Here is an 18315-nt window from a genome sequence, read left to right as displayed (position 1 = left end):
TCTGGCCAATGCTCAACCCGATATGTTTACCAAATCCACCTGCTCCAGCTGGATTGGATTAGGTACTGCCCTAAGTCTCACCTAAGACAATGAGCCTGCCTTGTTGAGGTATGTATTATATGTCCATGGCATTCATCCGTTCTGCCGGAGCATTTACGGCATGAGCGTAAAAATGAAGAAGATCCTGGTCCTAAGTAGACTATACAATGAAAAATCAACGGTGAATGAATGCCCTATCAATAAAACTTCCTAGAGCCCAACATTTCCGTAGCGTTTATTTGCCATCCAAACCATTGATAAGGTCACATAAACCTGGATAAGGGAAGAAAACAAATATAAGCTTGATCCAAAAACTTTTGTGGCCCATTAACGGTCAATCACCACTGTTTCTTATGGTATGGTCCACCTGACCATTGGATTTTCTTCATTTTTTGGATCATGCCATCAAATGATCTTGAAAAACGTATAGACAGTGTTGATATAGAATAGATATATGAAGGTGGGCCCAACGGTAAGGGCCGCACCTAATCCGCTCTCCCTGCGGACCGACCTGAGTCATTTCCAAGGGAGTAGGCAAAGAGGGAAGGAGACGTGCAATTGAAGTGCACGAGGAAACCGTTGAAAAGGACGCGAGAGGTTTCCCTTTTCAATTTTCATCCCCGCTTTTTCTCTGGTCTGAAAATCGCCAGATCTCAATCGCAAACACACAAGCTCAACACCAAACGACCCCAAATCGAAATCTATAGGATTTGCGAACGAAAACCACCACGTAACTGTAATTTCTTCTTTCTTCCTTCTTCTTCTTATTTATCTACCTTATTTATTTATTTATTTATTTTAAATTTTAAAGAACGCAGCTTCTGTCTGTAAATTACAAGAACTATGAGGTTCATACCACAAAGTAGCAGAAATCGCAGGTTCTGATCATAAATGATAGAAATTGCAGGCCTTTTTTCTAATTATTTCCATTCGATTTGGGTGGTGGTAAGGAATTATAGGGTACTGAGCCCCAGCACACGGATGGTGTGTCTGATGTGGTGAAGGTCTTACATGTGGTAGCATAGTTCATTAATTCAGAACGTTGATGTGATGAACCCCAAAAATCTCCGCGGTTGGAAGATTCTAAGCTTATTAGACTCTTTATCTCACAGATGCACAGTTGAGAAAAAAATAATAATAATACTGCAAGAGTACATACTCAATGCCAAAGATTTGGAAGGATAGGATCTCCCTACCTAGGAGATTTTTGGGGCATGGTCCATCTGTGGTGGGGCCCATCAGATTGACTGTTTGGATGCTGAACCATATGTACAAACTTGGGCCTCTCAGGATAATACACAACATCCTGAGTCCCAAGACTGGATAATTCAGCTCTGATGAATGGGGATGCTTCTCATAGTTTTCATACAAATTCTTGTTGTTGTTTTTTCCATCAAATAGATGGTTGCTTTTTCTCCTGAACGCATTGTGTAAAATATAAGCATTTATCTCATTTCGTGGTTTGACATGAACCTGCAGTCTATGCTTAGTTCTAGGCTTTCTGTTTGTTCATCTTATTCATAACTGATTTTAACATAGGGAAAATCTGCAGTCTATGCTTACCTCAGGGGTTTCTATTCAATGTTTATCACTTTTAGTAAACGCGGTGAATGTTTGTGAGATCCAAACCGACCATCAAGCAGGTCCCAGCAATAATGGATGTTATTCTAAATATCACATTGATTGGATAGTTAAGCCCATGGATTGGATGAATCTTGGGTAAAAATTGTATGGAGAAAGGAACTCTAGTTGACCACTTTTCTGTAACCTTCTATTTCTTTCCCCACAAATCCCTCCAATAGAACAGTTAGAATCTTCAGATCTGTTTTCTTTGGGGGGTATGACTCATCCAAGGTATGACCTACTTAATGGTTGGTTCAAATCACATACATATTTTCAACATGTATGAAAATCAAGTCACCAATTAGTTAAAGCTAGATAAAATGACAAACACCATAGCACAGTCCTTCTAATGTAAGTGGAGCTATTTTATTCTCTGGTAGAGTGATGGTTCATACACACTAGTGCCTAGTTCTGTTGGTGTCTGTCTCTTACTTTTTAGTGTGTGCTTGTGCATTTGTTTTTGTGTCTGTGTACATGGATGAAAGAAAACACAAAGGTTTTGCTTTGGTCCCATTTCCATGAAGATCTTTCAGATAGTATGCATTTCGTTTTTCTTCTTTTTTCTTTGTTAATATCTGTTTACAGTATACCTTTTCAGTTGGTCTTTTTGGGGCTTCCTTTGTCCTTTTTCTAAGTTCAGCTCAATGTGTTGTGCTTTGGTAGGTTATTTGAGTCAAACACCGGAGGTATCTCTATTTCGTCTGAAACGGTACCATCAATCAAATTTCATCTGTATTGGACAATGAGCATTTCAGAAGTGGTTTTGCAAGTTTTTTCAGGGGTTGGAACCAGCTACTGTTATCCTAACATTGGTTCAAGTAGTTCAAACTTAAAGCTTCCTTTTAAATCATACGGGAAATGTAGGAAGAGAATCGGATTATGGAATATACGACCACTAAATAATTGTAGAACCACCCAAAGCTGCAAGAAATATGGAATTTGGCAGGTCAGAGGTATTGACTGTGGAAATACTTCAAATAACCGATTATGGTTTTCGAGTTGCCAGTGCCAACGGGTTGAAAACATCAGTGAAACAATTGGTGAAGGCAGTAATGGAACCTGGTTTAAAGAAAAGAATTTGAGCCCAATCGACGGAGAGGTGAATGCGCAGAAAGTTCTAGACTCTGAGGAAGTCCAACAGTTGAAGCATGAAAAAGAAGGTTTCATGAGCAACGGTTCTATTACTAAAGATGCCTCATATAGCAATGGCACAATCTCGATTGAGGATGAAGCGTGGAATCTACTAAGGGAGTCTGTGGTTTATTATTGTGGCAGTCCTATCGGAACAATTGCTGCAAAGGACCCATCCAGCACCAATGTTTTGAACTATGACCATGTCTTTATTCGCGACTTCATTCCTTCTGGGATTGCTTTTCTTTTGAAGGGCGAGTACGATATTGTTCGGAATTTCATCCTTCACACACTTCAGTTGCAGGTAATGAAAGTGATGTCTTTTCTGTTTAAAGAAAATTTTGTATTTCCATGATATGTAATAATCATGTAAATTATAAGATTCCTGTTTTCTGTATGTTCCTGGATTGTAATGAGATAATGGAATTTCTCTCCTTGATGAGATTAGGAAGTGAGCTTTGAGGCATCCTCTTTTACTGTATTCCTTGTGATGCTAATTCTCTAGCCGTGGCCTCAGCTAAAGATGGTTTGCTTCACTCTATGTGCGGATTCCTTCCCTTTGATGGAATCTCTTTTCTGTTTGAATGAAGTTGGTTTTATCCATAAAAATTAACTGTGTATGTTGTCTGAGAATTAGATGCTTTGTATTATTCTTATGATAGGGTATAATCTCAAGACTCCGTAATCATGTGGTGAATTGCATCTTTCAGTTCTTCCAAGTTCAAATTTCAAAGGAGTATTCTAGCATAATATAGGGAGCTTTCCCTAACTTAATCTGACTTAATGTACAGGTTGCAATCGACTTATGCACGTGAGTACAAATAGTAGCTACCTTGGGAGAGAGATGATAGTACTTTTATTAGTTCCATTATGGAAGCTGCCAACTGCAAGAGTTCCTGGTACAATGCAGCAGCTGTAAATTGTTTGAATGAAATAAAATGATAAATAATAAAAATTTGAAACTGAACACCTCATTTTCCAGGAATCGTAGTTCAATCACTCAGAGCACTGCCCTCTCAAGGCGGAAGCTGTGGGTTCAAGCCCCTTCAGTCCTGACCTAGAATCCGATGAATTAATTAGTTAATTGCCACATTTTCTATGAAAGGAGGGCCAAAGACAAGGATGCAATTCCCAGCAGGATGGTCCTCTTTTTGTTTTGCATTTCTAATCAGACAAACAAGGTCATGAAAGTTTACAATTTTCAACTGTTGGGCGATGGGCTTTTTAGCAAGAAAGGCAAATGATTGTGGGGATTTATAATCTACGCAACTCTTTGGGGAATCTGGAAAGAGAGGAACAGCTGTATTTTTCAAGACAGGTTGATCTCCAACAGTGGCCTTTTCAAAAGAATTAAACATTCCCTGGTGTGTTGGCTGCTGGGTTGCAAAGAATGTGTAGGGATCAAACCGGCTGAATTTATGAGTGACTCAAGAACTGGAGAGTGGGCAGGACACGTTCTGAGGCGAATGAGGTCGTGGAAGCTCATGTTTCGGGGTGGGTTAGTCCATTTGTTGCATCATTGGGCATTGCTGTTGCCCTTTGGGAGAAGGATGACAGGCTTTTGGCTTCTTCTTCCAGTTGAGGCGACAGATGGGATGGAAGCGGACTTTTAAGGAAGGATAGGATTGCCGGATTCTTCTTCAGGTCCATTATTATTGAGATGCTAGTTGCGCCTACTCTTGGCTTGGGGTTATGGAGAACAATGGAGGTTAGCTTTCATTTGTGATGATCTTTAGGAGCTTGTGATGATGCTAAACACCTCAATTCTATGCAGTGGCCCTGCAGCATTGAGTCTTTCCACTCTGTGTTAGCTGAGGAGGTGCCACATTTTCAGCCGTGTTTCCATCCCCATCTTGTAATTTTTTAGATTTCAAATAGAGTTTTTGGTCATCATCATCATCTAAAAAATTGTAGTACAATTGAAACTATCTTCATTGTGTCATGAACGTGCCTGTTTATTCTCCATGCGTACATATACATGCATGCACACCCAGAGATATAGTTAACAGTCATAATGCGGATGTAATTAATTAAAAATAAAAATAAAATTGCATCTAGACATTGGAAACTTGACATATTTGGGGAAGTGCTTCACATACCACTTGGTTTGTCCAAGAATAATGAATTGTCATTCACCAAAGACTTCCTTTAAGTTACGAGTGGCAGTGGTTGCATGCAAAATGTTTATATTAATGAATGTGATATTGGCCTACATAGGCCCAATTAGACGGGTTATTTTCGTCTAGGATTGATTGTGCTAGGTCGACTCATGTTTGTGCTTGTGAGGTACTTCTCTTTTATTTGTTATAGAGATAAAAAGTGATCAGAAGTCTGGATTTATAAATCCATTTGATTTTTTAGGAGCCTAGATAACCTCTACTAAGTTAAATGGGACATTATTTATAGAGGTCCAAGTTAATCCAACTTTTTCTTACGACCAAAGGAAAATTAAGATATCTGATCACAAAGGAACCTGATGAAGAATCCATACTTATAATAAATTAATCCAGAAAAATGCCCAAATTATGACCTAGTTATGGAATAGTATGGAACCCTCCATCAGCGCAACCGTCACGTTTCTGGATACGGCTAAGTGTGGGATGCTTTACAAGAGACGTATTCATCTGGTAAAAACATTTCTCGTACTTATCAGTTATATGAAGAAATATTCAAGCTTCCATAAGGAGATAATAAATGGGTGAACACTATTCCAAAAAGAAATGTGGGACGAGTTGAATATGTATTAAGCCCCTGACTACCAATTTGGAGAAACTGCATTAGCAATGTGAAGAGTTTTGAGTGGCCAAGTTCTTATTTAGATTGAAATGTGAGTATGAACTAGTTCATACGCATATTTTGGGTGACGAAGATATGTCTTTAAACAAGGTGTATGCACATCTCCAATGGGTATCTTTGGGCTCTACAAGTAGCCAATGACAGCTCGGCACTAGCATTGTTCTTTATATGAGGCCGCGGTGGTGGCCATGGTGGAAGAGATGGTTCTAGTGACATGGGAGGTGGTCATGGCAGTGGTCGTGGCAGAGGTCGCAGACCCGGGAAGTGCATGCATTGTCGGCTTTCCTATCATTCCGTTGAAAGATGATGAGAGTCCATAGGAAGCCTGTATGGGTTAATCAAGCTCCCTACACTAGAGGGAGCAGTGGGACTCTAGTTAATTTTACATCTATTGCTTTGTAGATGCGTATGACTGGTGAGATGGTTACTCTGACTCCAAAAGAATGTTCTAAGTTTCTGAACAATATACAGGATCAATCTATTCCTAGTATTTCTACAACTACTTCTTCCCTTACGACTACATTTGTGACCTCAGGTATGCCTTGTTTAGGATCCAAGTCTCATACTCCATGTGTAATTGATTTTAAAGCATCTGACCATGTGATAGGTCGGTCTAGTGCTTTTTCATTTATTAATGGCTCATTAACAGGCTCTTCTGTCACTTTGGTAGATGATGCACAATCTTTTGTTTTGCGGGTACCTTTTATACAAGTCTCTTTCATAATCCTTTGTTTTAGTTGTTCCAAAACTTCCTTAAAGTCTTTTCTCTATTAGCAAACTTATCAAATCCCCTAACCGTTGCGTCGCTTTCCATCCTTCACATTGTGTTTTTCATAACCTAAAGACGAAGAGGAAGATTAATGGAGGACATGGGCGTGATGGGTTGTGCTATCTTGATCGTGACATTGTGGGCACAACCGGTGTCTTAAATATCGACAATATTGGCCGATATATCCCACGATATATCTTGTATCCCACCTGTGCGATATGAAATGCACAGGTAGTACGATATATCCCACATGTTCGATCTGGTTAGTATTTTTGAATTCTGATCATTTTATTTTCTATAAATCGTGTTAAATTAGTGTCAAATTGATACAAATCCATGATTTTTCATGTTTTGCAAAAAAAATCATAGATTGGGAGTTTCAATTTTAAGATTTGGAAGAGATGCTGAGTTGTGAAAAATTGAAAAAATAAAAAATTCCCAATTTCTCGCAAATCGTTTGCAATCTGTGTCCAAACATAAAATTAAGCATGTATGTAACCTAATCTATTGATTCTTCTTTTGCTTGTGAATGTATTGCATTTGTTTCCACACGTTTTCTTACATTTATAAATTATATGAATAGACATTGAATATACTTGCATCAATTCAGTTAGACAACGCATGGATTAGGACCCCATACAAAGAAAACCTATTATGTGTACTTGTTTTTTTGTAAGGTTTTGATCTATAAGTATGTATTTATGTTTTTTTTTTATTATTTAACAATCACTAAAGTTTTATTGAAAATTTCAACCAATTTCCCAATGTTTTCCCATGTTTCCAACAACAACGATACATTACACGATGCAACCGATATATCTCATGCGATAACCGATACGTATCCGTATCCCAAGAATGCGATATGTAACGCGATACCGATATTTCAATCACTAGGCGCAACAACACAAAAAGACATCTCAGCTTATCAGTGTCACTATCATCTCGGTCATCCATCATTGAAGATTCTTAAGTGTCATTCTTTGTCGCCAATGTCATGTCAAGAGTGTGAAATGTATGAGTTGAGTAAGTATCATCGTGTTACTTTTTTACCACACGTTGAGAGGCATCGTTTAGTTCCTTTCTCCTTAGTTCATTCAGATGTTTAAGGTCTAGTTAAAAATCTTGTTGGTGTAGGTTTAAGTATTTTATTACATTGTTGATGATTGTTCAAGAATGACATGACTTTGTTTAATGAAAGATATATATATATATATACACACACACACACACACACACATACATACATACATACATACATGGAAGTGTGAAATCAGTTTTATTCGAAAGTGTCTGTGTTCTGGTCTACTAATGCCAAGGAGTACACGTCTCAAGCTTTTGGTCATATTTTTTCTGAAATAGGAATTTTACATCAGACATCATGTGCACACCCTCGCAAAATGGAAAAAAAAAAATGTTACATCATTGGGATAACTCGTGTTATCTTAATTTACATAAATATTCCTAAGAATTTTTAGAGTGATGCAATACTCATAACATGTTTTCTGATAAATCGGATGCCATTATCCGTTTTAAAGGGTCAATCACCTCATTAAGTTTTGTTCTCAGATACTTCGTAGTTTCCTCTGCCTCCAAAAGTTCTTGGATGTTTTTGTTTTGTCCATCAGTTGGAGTCTGGCCATGATAAGTTTAATCCTCGAGCAGTTAAATGCCTTTTCCTTTGCTATTCTTTCACACAGAGGGGTTATCGTTGTTGTAGCCCATCACTTTGCAGACAATATGTTTGTGCAAATGTTACCTTTTTAGTCTACCCCGTTCTTCTCAAAAGATACCAAATCTTTTAATACAAACTATTCCATACTTGTTGTGGTCAATGAAGATATCGTACCTCCATTATCTATTGCCTCATACATTTATACTGTTGAAGGTCTTCTCACGATGAAAATAGACCGATGGTACAATCAATCATAACGTGCCACCCATCATATCTTCTTCAGAGACTCGTGGTCTAGTATGTTCTCTAGATACCTTTGATATTCTTATTGTTGTAAGAAAAGGTAAGCATATGTGTATCAATCATCTCATCTATAAATATGTTTCTGTTTATTGCTTATCTCAAAAAATTTGTAACTTTCTCTTGTCCTTGTCTTCTCACTTTGTACCCAAGTTATATGAGGAAGGTCTATTACATAAGGGGTGGAAGCAGGCTATGGAGGAAGAAGCAAATGTATTTCATTGAAATGACACTTGGGAACTTACCACTCTTTCAACCGGTAAACGTGTTGTAGGTTACAAATGGGTCTACACAATTAAGTTTTCATCCTAATGGCACGGTTTAACGGTTGAAGGCTCGCCTAGTCACTAAGGAGTATACTCGTACACTTGGTGTTGATTATAGTGAAACATTCTCCTGTGGCCAAGTTGAATTCCATTGGGATAATACTATCTGTAGCTGTTAATCATGGCCAGCCCCTCTTCCAACTTGATGTAAAAAATGCCTTCTTTCATGGTGGGTGATTTTATAGAGGAAGTTTATATAGAGCAACCTCCTATATTTCTTGCTCAAATTTTTTTTTTTTTTGGGGGGGTGGGTGGGGGCAATTTATGGGAACAATCTCCATGTGCATAGTTTGACCAGTTCAGCAAGGTTGTATTAAACTATGATTTTGTTCGAAGTCATGCTGATCATTCCATTTTTGTACGGAAAGGTATCTTAGGTCTCATTGTGTTTGTAGTATATGTGGATGATATTATTGTTACTGGAAGTGATGAAAAAGGGATTGAAGAACTAAAGAAGTATCTTCAATAGCATTTTCTCACAAAAGATTTGGGCCATCTTTGATACTTCCTTGGTATAGAAGTGGTCAGATCCAAAGGAGTTAATCTATTTCAACAAAAAATATATTCTGAATTTACTCATGGAGATGGGTCTTCTTGGGACTAAGCTAGTTGACGCTCCAATGGATCTTAAGCACGAGCTTGTAAGTGATTAAGGAGATGCAATGAAGGATGCTTGGAGGTATAGAAGATTGGTGGAAAACTTATTTACTTAACTATTAATCGACCAGTCAATATCCTATGTATTGAGCGTGATGAGTCAATTCATAAGTTCTTCAAGAGTACTTCACATGGAAGCAATAATTCGAATTTCGTGTTACCTCAAAAGAGCACCAGGTCAAGGAGTTTTGTATAAATGAAATGGTTATCTTTTGGTCACGGGATATTTAAATGCAAACTAGGAAAGTTTCTTAGCAAATAGACGATCCATTAATGGCTATTGTACATTTGTGGGGGGAAATCTAGTCACATGGAGGAGCAAGAAGCTGAGTTTGGAGGCCCAATCAAGTGCAAAAGTAGAGTACAGAGCAATGGCTCATATCTCATGTGAGTTGATTTGGATCAAGAAATCATTACAGGAAATGGAATTTACTGTGCACTTACCTATGCAGTTATTTTGTAACAATCAGGCTACTTCATATATAGCAAACATGCAGGTTTATCATGAAAGAACTAAATACATCGAAGTCGATTGTCACTTCATACGTGAAAAAGTTTCCAGTGGCAAAATCTCCCCTCCATATATTGGATCTCAGGACCAACTTACTAATGTCTTCTAAGGCTATTCACTACACATATATTCCAAGCTTGGCATAGATGATATCTACGTTCCAACTTGAGGGGGAGTGTTAATGAATGTGATATGAGCATACATAGGCCCACTTAGATGGGTTATTATGGTCTAGGACATAGAGGGATTTTTGCTTTTGTTATTAATGTCATTTTTGTAATTATGGAAGGGGGGCGGCAATTCTCACCTTCTCTCTATTTCTTCTTCTCTATTCCATCTCTCTTTCCACTATTTTACAGTTTAGAAACAATTTATTTATTAGATTTGGATTAAATACTACCATGTTAGTATTATTGGCCATTTGGCAATGCCCTCTTTTATTTCAATGAAAACATATAATTCTTGATCTTTTTCTTTCTTTCTTTCTTTCTTTCTTTTTTAAATTTTTTTATAAATTATTGGCCCAACAAACTGTACACATGGGTCCCACCTTATGGTGATCCAAATCACTAATATAGCAGGCCGATGGTGGATGGGATATACACCCAAAAATCTCTTTGATCAGATAATCCTGTCATTTTTGGCCTCTCTAAACGTAGACCATTAATAGCAATTGGCCTCTTTTCATTGATGGCTGTGATCATGTGATAGTGGAGATATCAGGGCATGGATTAGCCCATGTGGAGCCCAACAGATCAATTGCTTTTCTTGCCAAAAAGGTGGATTGCGCCTTTACCATCCATCACTGGGTTGAATCAAAAAGGAAAAAAAAATGTTTCTATACATCGGGTATCATGTAGTGCCCTTTTTCTTTCTTTTCTTTTAAAGCGAAGTCAATATTCTCATGTCTAAGTTGTGAAAATTGTTCCTCATTATGGCAGAGCTGGGAGAAAACAATGGACTGCCACAGCCCAGGTCAAGGACTGATGCCTGCCAGCTTCAAGGTGCGTACTGTTCCACTAGATGGTGATGATACTGCAACTGAAGAGGTGTTGGATCCTGACTTTGGGGAGGCAGCAATTGGGCGAGTGGCGCCAGTTGATTCTGGCAAGTAAATTATTTTACAAGAACTAGTCCTGTTAATAAAAATGTTTGGTTATCTTCGCCAATAGTTTCAGCTGAAAAGCTGGGGTTGTTCAGATTTATGAATGTTTTTTCTTTTCCCATTTCAGGATTATGGTGGATTATACTGTTGAGAGCCTATGGAAAATGCTCTGGAGATCGTTCCGTTCAAGAGAGAATTGATGTCCAAACAGGAATTAAGATGATTTTAAAGCTCTGTCTTGCTGATGGTTTTGACATGTTCCCGACACTGCTTGTTACGGATGGTTCATGCATGATAGATCGCCGCATGGGAATTCATGGACACCCTCTGGAAATTCAGGTCTGTTCATCAGGACTGCCATCATATTGCTGTTTATTCCATTGGTTTTGCACATTATGCATCAAATCTGTGGGATTGGAGTAGACTTGAAATTTAGTGTTCTGATAGATCGCCGCATGGGAATTCATGGACACCCTCTGAAAATTCAGGTCTGTTCATTAGGACTGCCATCATATTGCTGTTTATTCCATTGGTTTTGCACATTATGCATCAAATCTGTGGGATTGGAGTAGACTTGAAATTTAGTGTTCTGTATGGATATTAAGGATACTAATCCACAAAAAAGATCAAGCAACTATGCCTGCCACTGAAACTGAATATGACAGATCAGAGGACACCAGTGCGTATAATTTTAATTTTTAAGGCAGTATTTGGGCATACCACCAAATCATGTAATTCAACTAAACCAAGAAGAAAATAATGGCAATTAACTTCACTGTACCAGATTGAATGTCATAATCATGAGAAAAGAAGCAATGATTGTGAGCAAGCTCAACAGTCCCCTAACCTTGTACTAGAGATCACAACTCCCACCAACACGACTACTGTAGAGAAACAAGAGATTGTGATCAAAGAAAAATATCATTCAGCTATTTTGTTTCATATGGCCTGTGCCTCATTCATGAGGGGTTTAAAAGGTTTCCTTGAGAAAATCCCTAGCACATTCTACGAATCTAAATATAGAATTCTTTCTAGCAAAGATCTCTAAAATATGAAACCTGATAAACAAGAAATTTAATGACATATATTTCCTAGCATCGAAATATAACAAAAGGAAACTAGAAACAATCTAGAAAAAGGGAATTGGGCCTTTTCTTGTGCACACTCATGGATCATGCACATGTGGGATCATCACATGGTTGACAATACCTAACCCTACAAACTGGCCCTGATCTCCAAACCATATGGTGCTTGCTTCCTCAGAGAACCTACTGGCTAAGATATTTGGGTTTTTGCTCGATAACTTATCAAAAGCAGTAAGTAAGAGCTAGTTTTTTTTTTTTTTTTTTGCAATCAAAATCAGTGTCTGTGTTTCTTGGGCTCCTAATAGGTTTGTAATGCCTCTCTACATGTAGTAGATATGAGAAGAAGCGGCTGATCACTGTCCAGGTCATTACCCAAGCTGTGATGCTAGTATTTACTTGCATAGAAGATGGAACTCCCCATCTCTTCTACAATCAAGCAGCACATTCTACACTCCTTTATTTGTCCATTCATCATGGACTGAATCTCATGCATGGTTATAAACCTTTATATATAGGCTTTTGAATCATGACAATCTTCTAGATTAAAACTGGGCTCCTATTACCTAGTGGCTGGTATGAGGTTTGCTAAGTCCACATGTGTACAAGTCTGATAATGCAAACACCACCACATATGCCAGGTGGAATATCCAAGCCATCCATTGGGTGGACTTCACCTTGTAGATTTTACTGCCCGAAGATAAAGGGGGGTCCATTCAGCTGGTGTACTGTGATATTAGAAATAAGTTGACAGGTTAGAAAACTTTGGCTAATTTTATCACAACTGTATATTTATTCAGTTAATTGTGGCCCACCTGACTAGTTTACCAACCTGATTCTTGTAATAGGGAATCTATATAGTGGTACCCTTCTGATGGATGACTCGGATATTCCACCTGTCTTCCATGCTGGTAAATGTGTTGGCGTGGCATTTGCTGAAGGATTTTCTCTATGCACTCAATATGTCCACAGTAGGAAACTTTCCAGCTTTGTAGGTGACCTCACTTGCTGCATAAGCTGTACAGTTGCATGCCAAATCCCATATTTGAGCAACCAGTTGATCTTTAAGGCATCCATCATCATCCAATGGAAGGCTTTTTTTTTTTTTCCTTGAAAATAATCCAATGAAGACATGGACCATGGGATTACATATTTAGCTTGATCCATTACATGTCAGATCATTTAGGGCCATCAAATTGGATCTGTGGACTCCACAAGCCTTGGTCCAAGTGGATCATCCAACCCTTGATATGTTCCAGATGTCTAATCAAACCAATCTGGCCACTTAATATGTTCAGGTCTATAGTATGGATGGTTCGGTGTCTGAATATTCAATTGGGGTAGTTGAATCCTCTAAATATTTTATCAGGATCCTAGGATATGTCTAATTAAGGTATCCCGTATCGGTATCGGTTGGCGTAACGGTGCCCTCTGATACCGATACGGATACGGGGGCGTAACGGTCCGTAACGGCGCAATTTTATTTTTTTTTTTTGAAAAAATATGAAAAAATACGGATTAAATCCGGAATATTCTAAGCATTCCAAATATGCGTTCATTTATAAATTGGAACATGTTTGTGGTGGTGTAACGGTCCACTCTTTGGCGAGAAGTTGTATCGGACCGTCTGATGAATTTATGAACCAGATAACCTGAATTTGATTACAAAATTCATATATTTAATTTTCTAACTATTTATCATCAATGATAGATATATTAGAATGAATGTAATATGAAAATATCTTACATTAGGTGTTTGCAATTATTTTTGAGGAATTTCTCGAACATACCTATGGATGTGACTATGATTCCTGTTTATGACCTGTCATCCTCAAGTCAAGAATATTAAAAAATAAATAAAAAATTTAGTAGTGTCTGATATACTCCCCTGCAACTTGATTAAAGATTACTTGATTGGTTGTGAGGGGAGCTATTTTAAATACAAGTTCGGCAGTGTCAAGTGTGTACTTGGCTTCTTGCAATAATATTGCTATGAGCTGTCTGCTGCAAATACTTTCCTTAATACAAATATATACTTACAATCACAAGTCACCACCAAAATGAAAATCTGATTTTTTATGGTTGCTCGACCTCCACATCATCGGCATCGTCATCATCAGGTTGAGGCTGTCTAATAGGTGTAGGTGCTGCATATCCATAATATCCAGTGCCAGAAAGAAATACTAGATCAATGAAACCAGAGGATGACTGATCCTGACTAGGCAACGACTCCGACCCCAAGTAAGGATATCCACCAGTGCCCATCGAATAGCCATACTGGTGCCCGTACTCAGGCTGTTGAGAATCTTGAGATTGAGAGCGTCTGCTGTGATGAGTAACTTGGATTTGGATTTGGATATCTATAATCATATAGATATTGATTGGGAGGACTACTTCAACTTGAATTTGATAGAACAGGCTCAGTATAACCACCATAATCATAATCCAATTAACCATAAGAATATCCATCATAATAACCAGGACCATGAGCCTAGGGGTGGGCATCGAGACGAGTCGAGTTGAGGTGGGCCAAGCTCAGCTTGGCTTGTCCATGATGTACTCGAGTTCGAGCTCGGCCTCAAGCTCAACATTGAAGCCTGGCTTGTTTATCAAAGTTGTTGAGTCGAGCTAGTGGTTTGAGTCGAGTCGAGTTGAGTTTACCTCCAGTCGAGCTCGAGCTTGTTGGGTGAGAAAGTAATGGATTCTGTTCTTGGTCCTCCATTGATTTAGAAGAGAAGCTAAATAAAAAAATTTTAAAGAGGCATTTTACATGACGCTCCACCAAGCGAAATTCATTTTTGGTTTGGCCCGGCAACCGAAATAGGGTGTAGTCCATCTTTTGGCAGTCCAGAAAATCCATCTATGTGGACCCTATGATAGAAGAACCATGGGGCCAAAAGCATCCTCAATTGTAGTTCTGAATTACCCATCATCAAGGCCATACTTTTTAATGGATAGGATTTTGAACAGACCTGATACCACAGAAAAGTGGGACCCACCTGTATTGTTGCTGCTCAGACAAAAGCGCAGTTTCCGTTACCTTGCAGATGATTTGAGGACTTGTAGCTCACAACATATTCAGGAAGGATATGTCTATTCATGTGAGTGCTCCATGCAATATACCATTTTGGATTCAAGAGATTATCAACACCAACATCAAACTCTTTGCGGTTGGGGTGAAAGCAAAGAGATCCCACTTTAACTTTCTCCGCATTCCTCACAACTTTAATATATTTGTTAATCGAGCCGAGTCGAGCTCGAGTTCGAGCTTCGAGTCGAGTCGAGTTGAAATGCCCCCTGGTCGAACTCGGCTTGAACTCAACTCGAGCTTCAAATAATTAGCTTGAATCGGCCCGAATTGGCCATTCAAGCCGAGTCAATTCGAGCTGACTCGAGCGAGTTTTTCGAGCTAGCTCGACTGGTGAACAACCCTACATGAGCCTGTTGATGTTCCGGACCTCCCGGACCCGGTGCACCACTAGATGTACCCTCCTCCTGCTGGCTGTATCGTGACTCGGTACACTCATAAGTCCGACCTCGTGTACTACCTCGTCAATGTTCATAGGCATCGCGATCTGTAAACGGCTGTGTAGGGCGCTGAGCAACACCAGAAGTGCTAGCACCAGGGGCAGGGGGTCATCATCACCATCATTCGACACGGTCATGCTACCAGTACTCGTACTCTTTTGTTGATCTTGAGCCGTACCCGTACTTGGCATAAACGCTGCCCCTCTTACTGGGTCCAACACATCTGCACGACTCTCTTGTTGCGCTTTGCATATTTCTGGGTCGTTAATTTTCAATTCTTCACTATCCTCTTCAATTTGCTTTTCTCTTGTTTCCAACCAAGGTAGAAGCGGGTCATCCTCATCATAAATATTGTCCACGTTTATTGGACAATAGACTGCGTCATCGGCGGCTATAATGCTCCTATGATGTCGTCGCATTCTTAGTTTTATATTATAGTGTATGAAGACAAGTTTATCTAATGTCCTAGTCTACAATCTATTCCTATTCTTTGAATGAATAAGCGCAAAACAACTCCAATTCCTTTCGCAGCTAGAGGAAGATGTTGTCTGGCTCAAAACTTTTACTGCAATTTTTTGAAGAGCCTTCGTATTCTCTCCGAAATTAATCCACCATTCGGCCGGTTGCAACGTAGATACTGTATGCTGTGCAAGAGCATCTCCAAAGCTACCCAGGCGGTTTCCAAATGTATCTAATTCATTCAACACCTTTATTTGCATATCTAAGTCAGGCTCTAATCTCTTTATCACATTCTTTAGCCCGGCACGAACTTCATCATCCGCAATAAATGATTGGGCATATCTGTGTCTAGGATTTAAGTAGTAACCTGCTGCATGAAGATCATGATGGAGTTGTCTTGTCCATCTTCTGTCGATCATCCTTCAATAAGACTCCCAGCTTCAACAATCACGTTGAATTGCCAACTTTGCCTTATCCATGGCATCATGTAGGAAGCCCATGGTAGGTGCTTCGTCGGTTTCAACAAGACGGAGTACTGACGCAGGACAACCCTAATTATGATGCATGCTCATGGAGACAATTAAACAGTGAAAATAAAAGGAATAAATGATCTAAAATTCTAACAGTAATCATCATAACTGAGAAAATCATAAAGGAAACATGCAATGGAGCGGGCCATCACTACAACCATAGATTATGGAATTCAATTACTACTTAGGTTGGATCCGGCGAGGGATGGGACCTTTCAATCTTGCGTGGTCACACCCAATCGATTAATGAAGATCACTAGTCCGAAGAACCAAGAAGTTTCTCGGATTAGGGATTTGAGAATTTGGGGATTTAGGGTTTTGATCGGTTCTCAAGATTTTGATCGAAGGATTAGCCAAAACTGGAAAATAGAAGGAAGAAAATTATTACCTTGAAGAAGTTGGAAGGACACAAGAAGAAATTAGAAGAAGAAAATCAAGGGGAAAGAAGAAGCACCATTAGAGAGAAGAGAGGAAGGAGCAACCAAAGGGTTTGCTTTTCATTAATCAACAGTTAAAATTCGAGTTTAGGGCTTTAGCCCACTTAAATAAGCAAATAAAGACATAAAATTACTAAAATACCCCTAGAATAAGCAAATAAAGACATAACATTACTAAAAGACCCCTAACTAAGTCAAAAACACGCAAATAACATAAGTACGGGAAAGTTTGGGCGCTCGGTCTTCTTTCTCCAATCTTCTTTCACATGTCTTCCTTGAGTGGGGTCTTCTATACGTCCAATCACATGTGAAAGGTCTTCAGCTCCTCAATAGTCGCCTATCCACAAGGACGACACTTGTGGTTGGCGCTTTCTTCGTTGGTACACCTTGAATGCGCTTGTGTCCGCATCAATTCCCCTCAGGTGAGAAAAACTCGACTCCGATGAGTTGAAACTTTTGTAGCGCTCGAGTAGATCTGGATCAATACCCTGCAATGCGTCGCCCGACAGCCACGTAGATTCAGACGATGGTTTGTTCTTCCACTTGACAAGATACCTTTGGAAACCCCCATCTCTCGTGGATACTATCTCGTCATCCAAGATTTCCTCAATTGCTTCTTTATGGGTAATGGGTGGAGGAGGGGGTGGAAGGGGTTGGGTAGCAAACTCAGAAAAAGGCCATGAAAGAGACGATGTATCAACAATGGGAGTATGGGCACGGACTAGATCTTCCACATTAAAAGTTGGATTAATGCTCATTTCAAGTGGAAGGTCAACCCGATACACATTGGACCCAACCTTTTGTAATATTTTGAATGGTCCAGCACTACGCGCTTGTAATTTCTTTGCAGATCCTTGAGAGAATCGTTCTGGCCTTATTCGCACCATTACAGTCTCCTTCTTGAAATTCTTGCACTCTATGATGAGAATTAGCTGAAACTTTATAATCATCATTGCTTTTATTTAACCGCTGTCTAATATGTGTATGCAAATCATGAATATGGCGTGCGAATGCATCGGCTGACTCAGAAGACCTTTGGGTAACAGATATAGGTAAGAGATCTATGGGCATTCTAGGTTTATAACCACTTACAATTTCAAAAGGACTCAACCCTGTAGATCTATTAACTGACCCATTATAAGCAAGTTCAGCAGTTGGTAAAATTAGGTCCCAAGTCTTAACATGTTCACCCACTAGACAACGTAGAAGATTTCCAAGGCTACGGTTTACCACTTCAGTTTGACCATCTGTTTGTGGGTGGTAAGCAGTAGAAAATTGCAAACGAGTTCCCATAATGTGCCACAGTGTCTTCCAAAAATAGCTAGTAAATCGAACATCATGATGAGACAC

At 39.1% G+C, this 18315-nt stretch overlaps 1 protein-coding gene across 3 annotated transcripts in view; it reads left to right on the top strand.

Moving 5' to 3' along the window:
* The first annotated feature begins 577 nt into the window (after window positions 1-577).
* Window positions 578-18315, top strand: part of LOC131251228 (neutral/alkaline invertase 3, chloroplastic) — a 35011-nt gene continuing 17273 nt past the window's right edge. Inside the window, exons 1-4 of one of the 3 annotated variants that reach the window (XM_058251848.1) lie at window positions 578-769; window positions 2326-3097; window positions 10766-10931; window positions 11057-11268. In XM_058251848.1, coding sequence (XP_058107831.1) covers window positions 2405-3097; window positions 10766-10931; window positions 11057-11268 — 1071 coding nt within the window. In that variant the 5' untranslated portion in view covers window positions 578-769; window positions 2326-2404. Of the gene's footprint in view, window positions 776-814; window positions 918-2325; window positions 3098-10765; window positions 10932-11056; window positions 11269-18315 lie in introns of those variants that run through there. The other 2 variants (XM_058251841.1, XM_058251836.1) reach the window with 2 other exon arrangements.

This window comes from Magnolia sinica, chromosome 1 (assembly GCF_029962835.1).
Source record: "Magnolia sinica isolate HGM2019 chromosome 1, MsV1, whole genome shotgun sequence".
NCBI classification, from domain to species: Eukaryota; Viridiplantae; Streptophyta; class Magnoliopsida; order Magnoliales; family Magnoliaceae; genus Magnolia; species Magnolia sinica.
The sequence above is the reverse complement of the archived record's forward strand: the minus strand, read 5'-3'. Positions and strand labels throughout refer to the sequence as shown.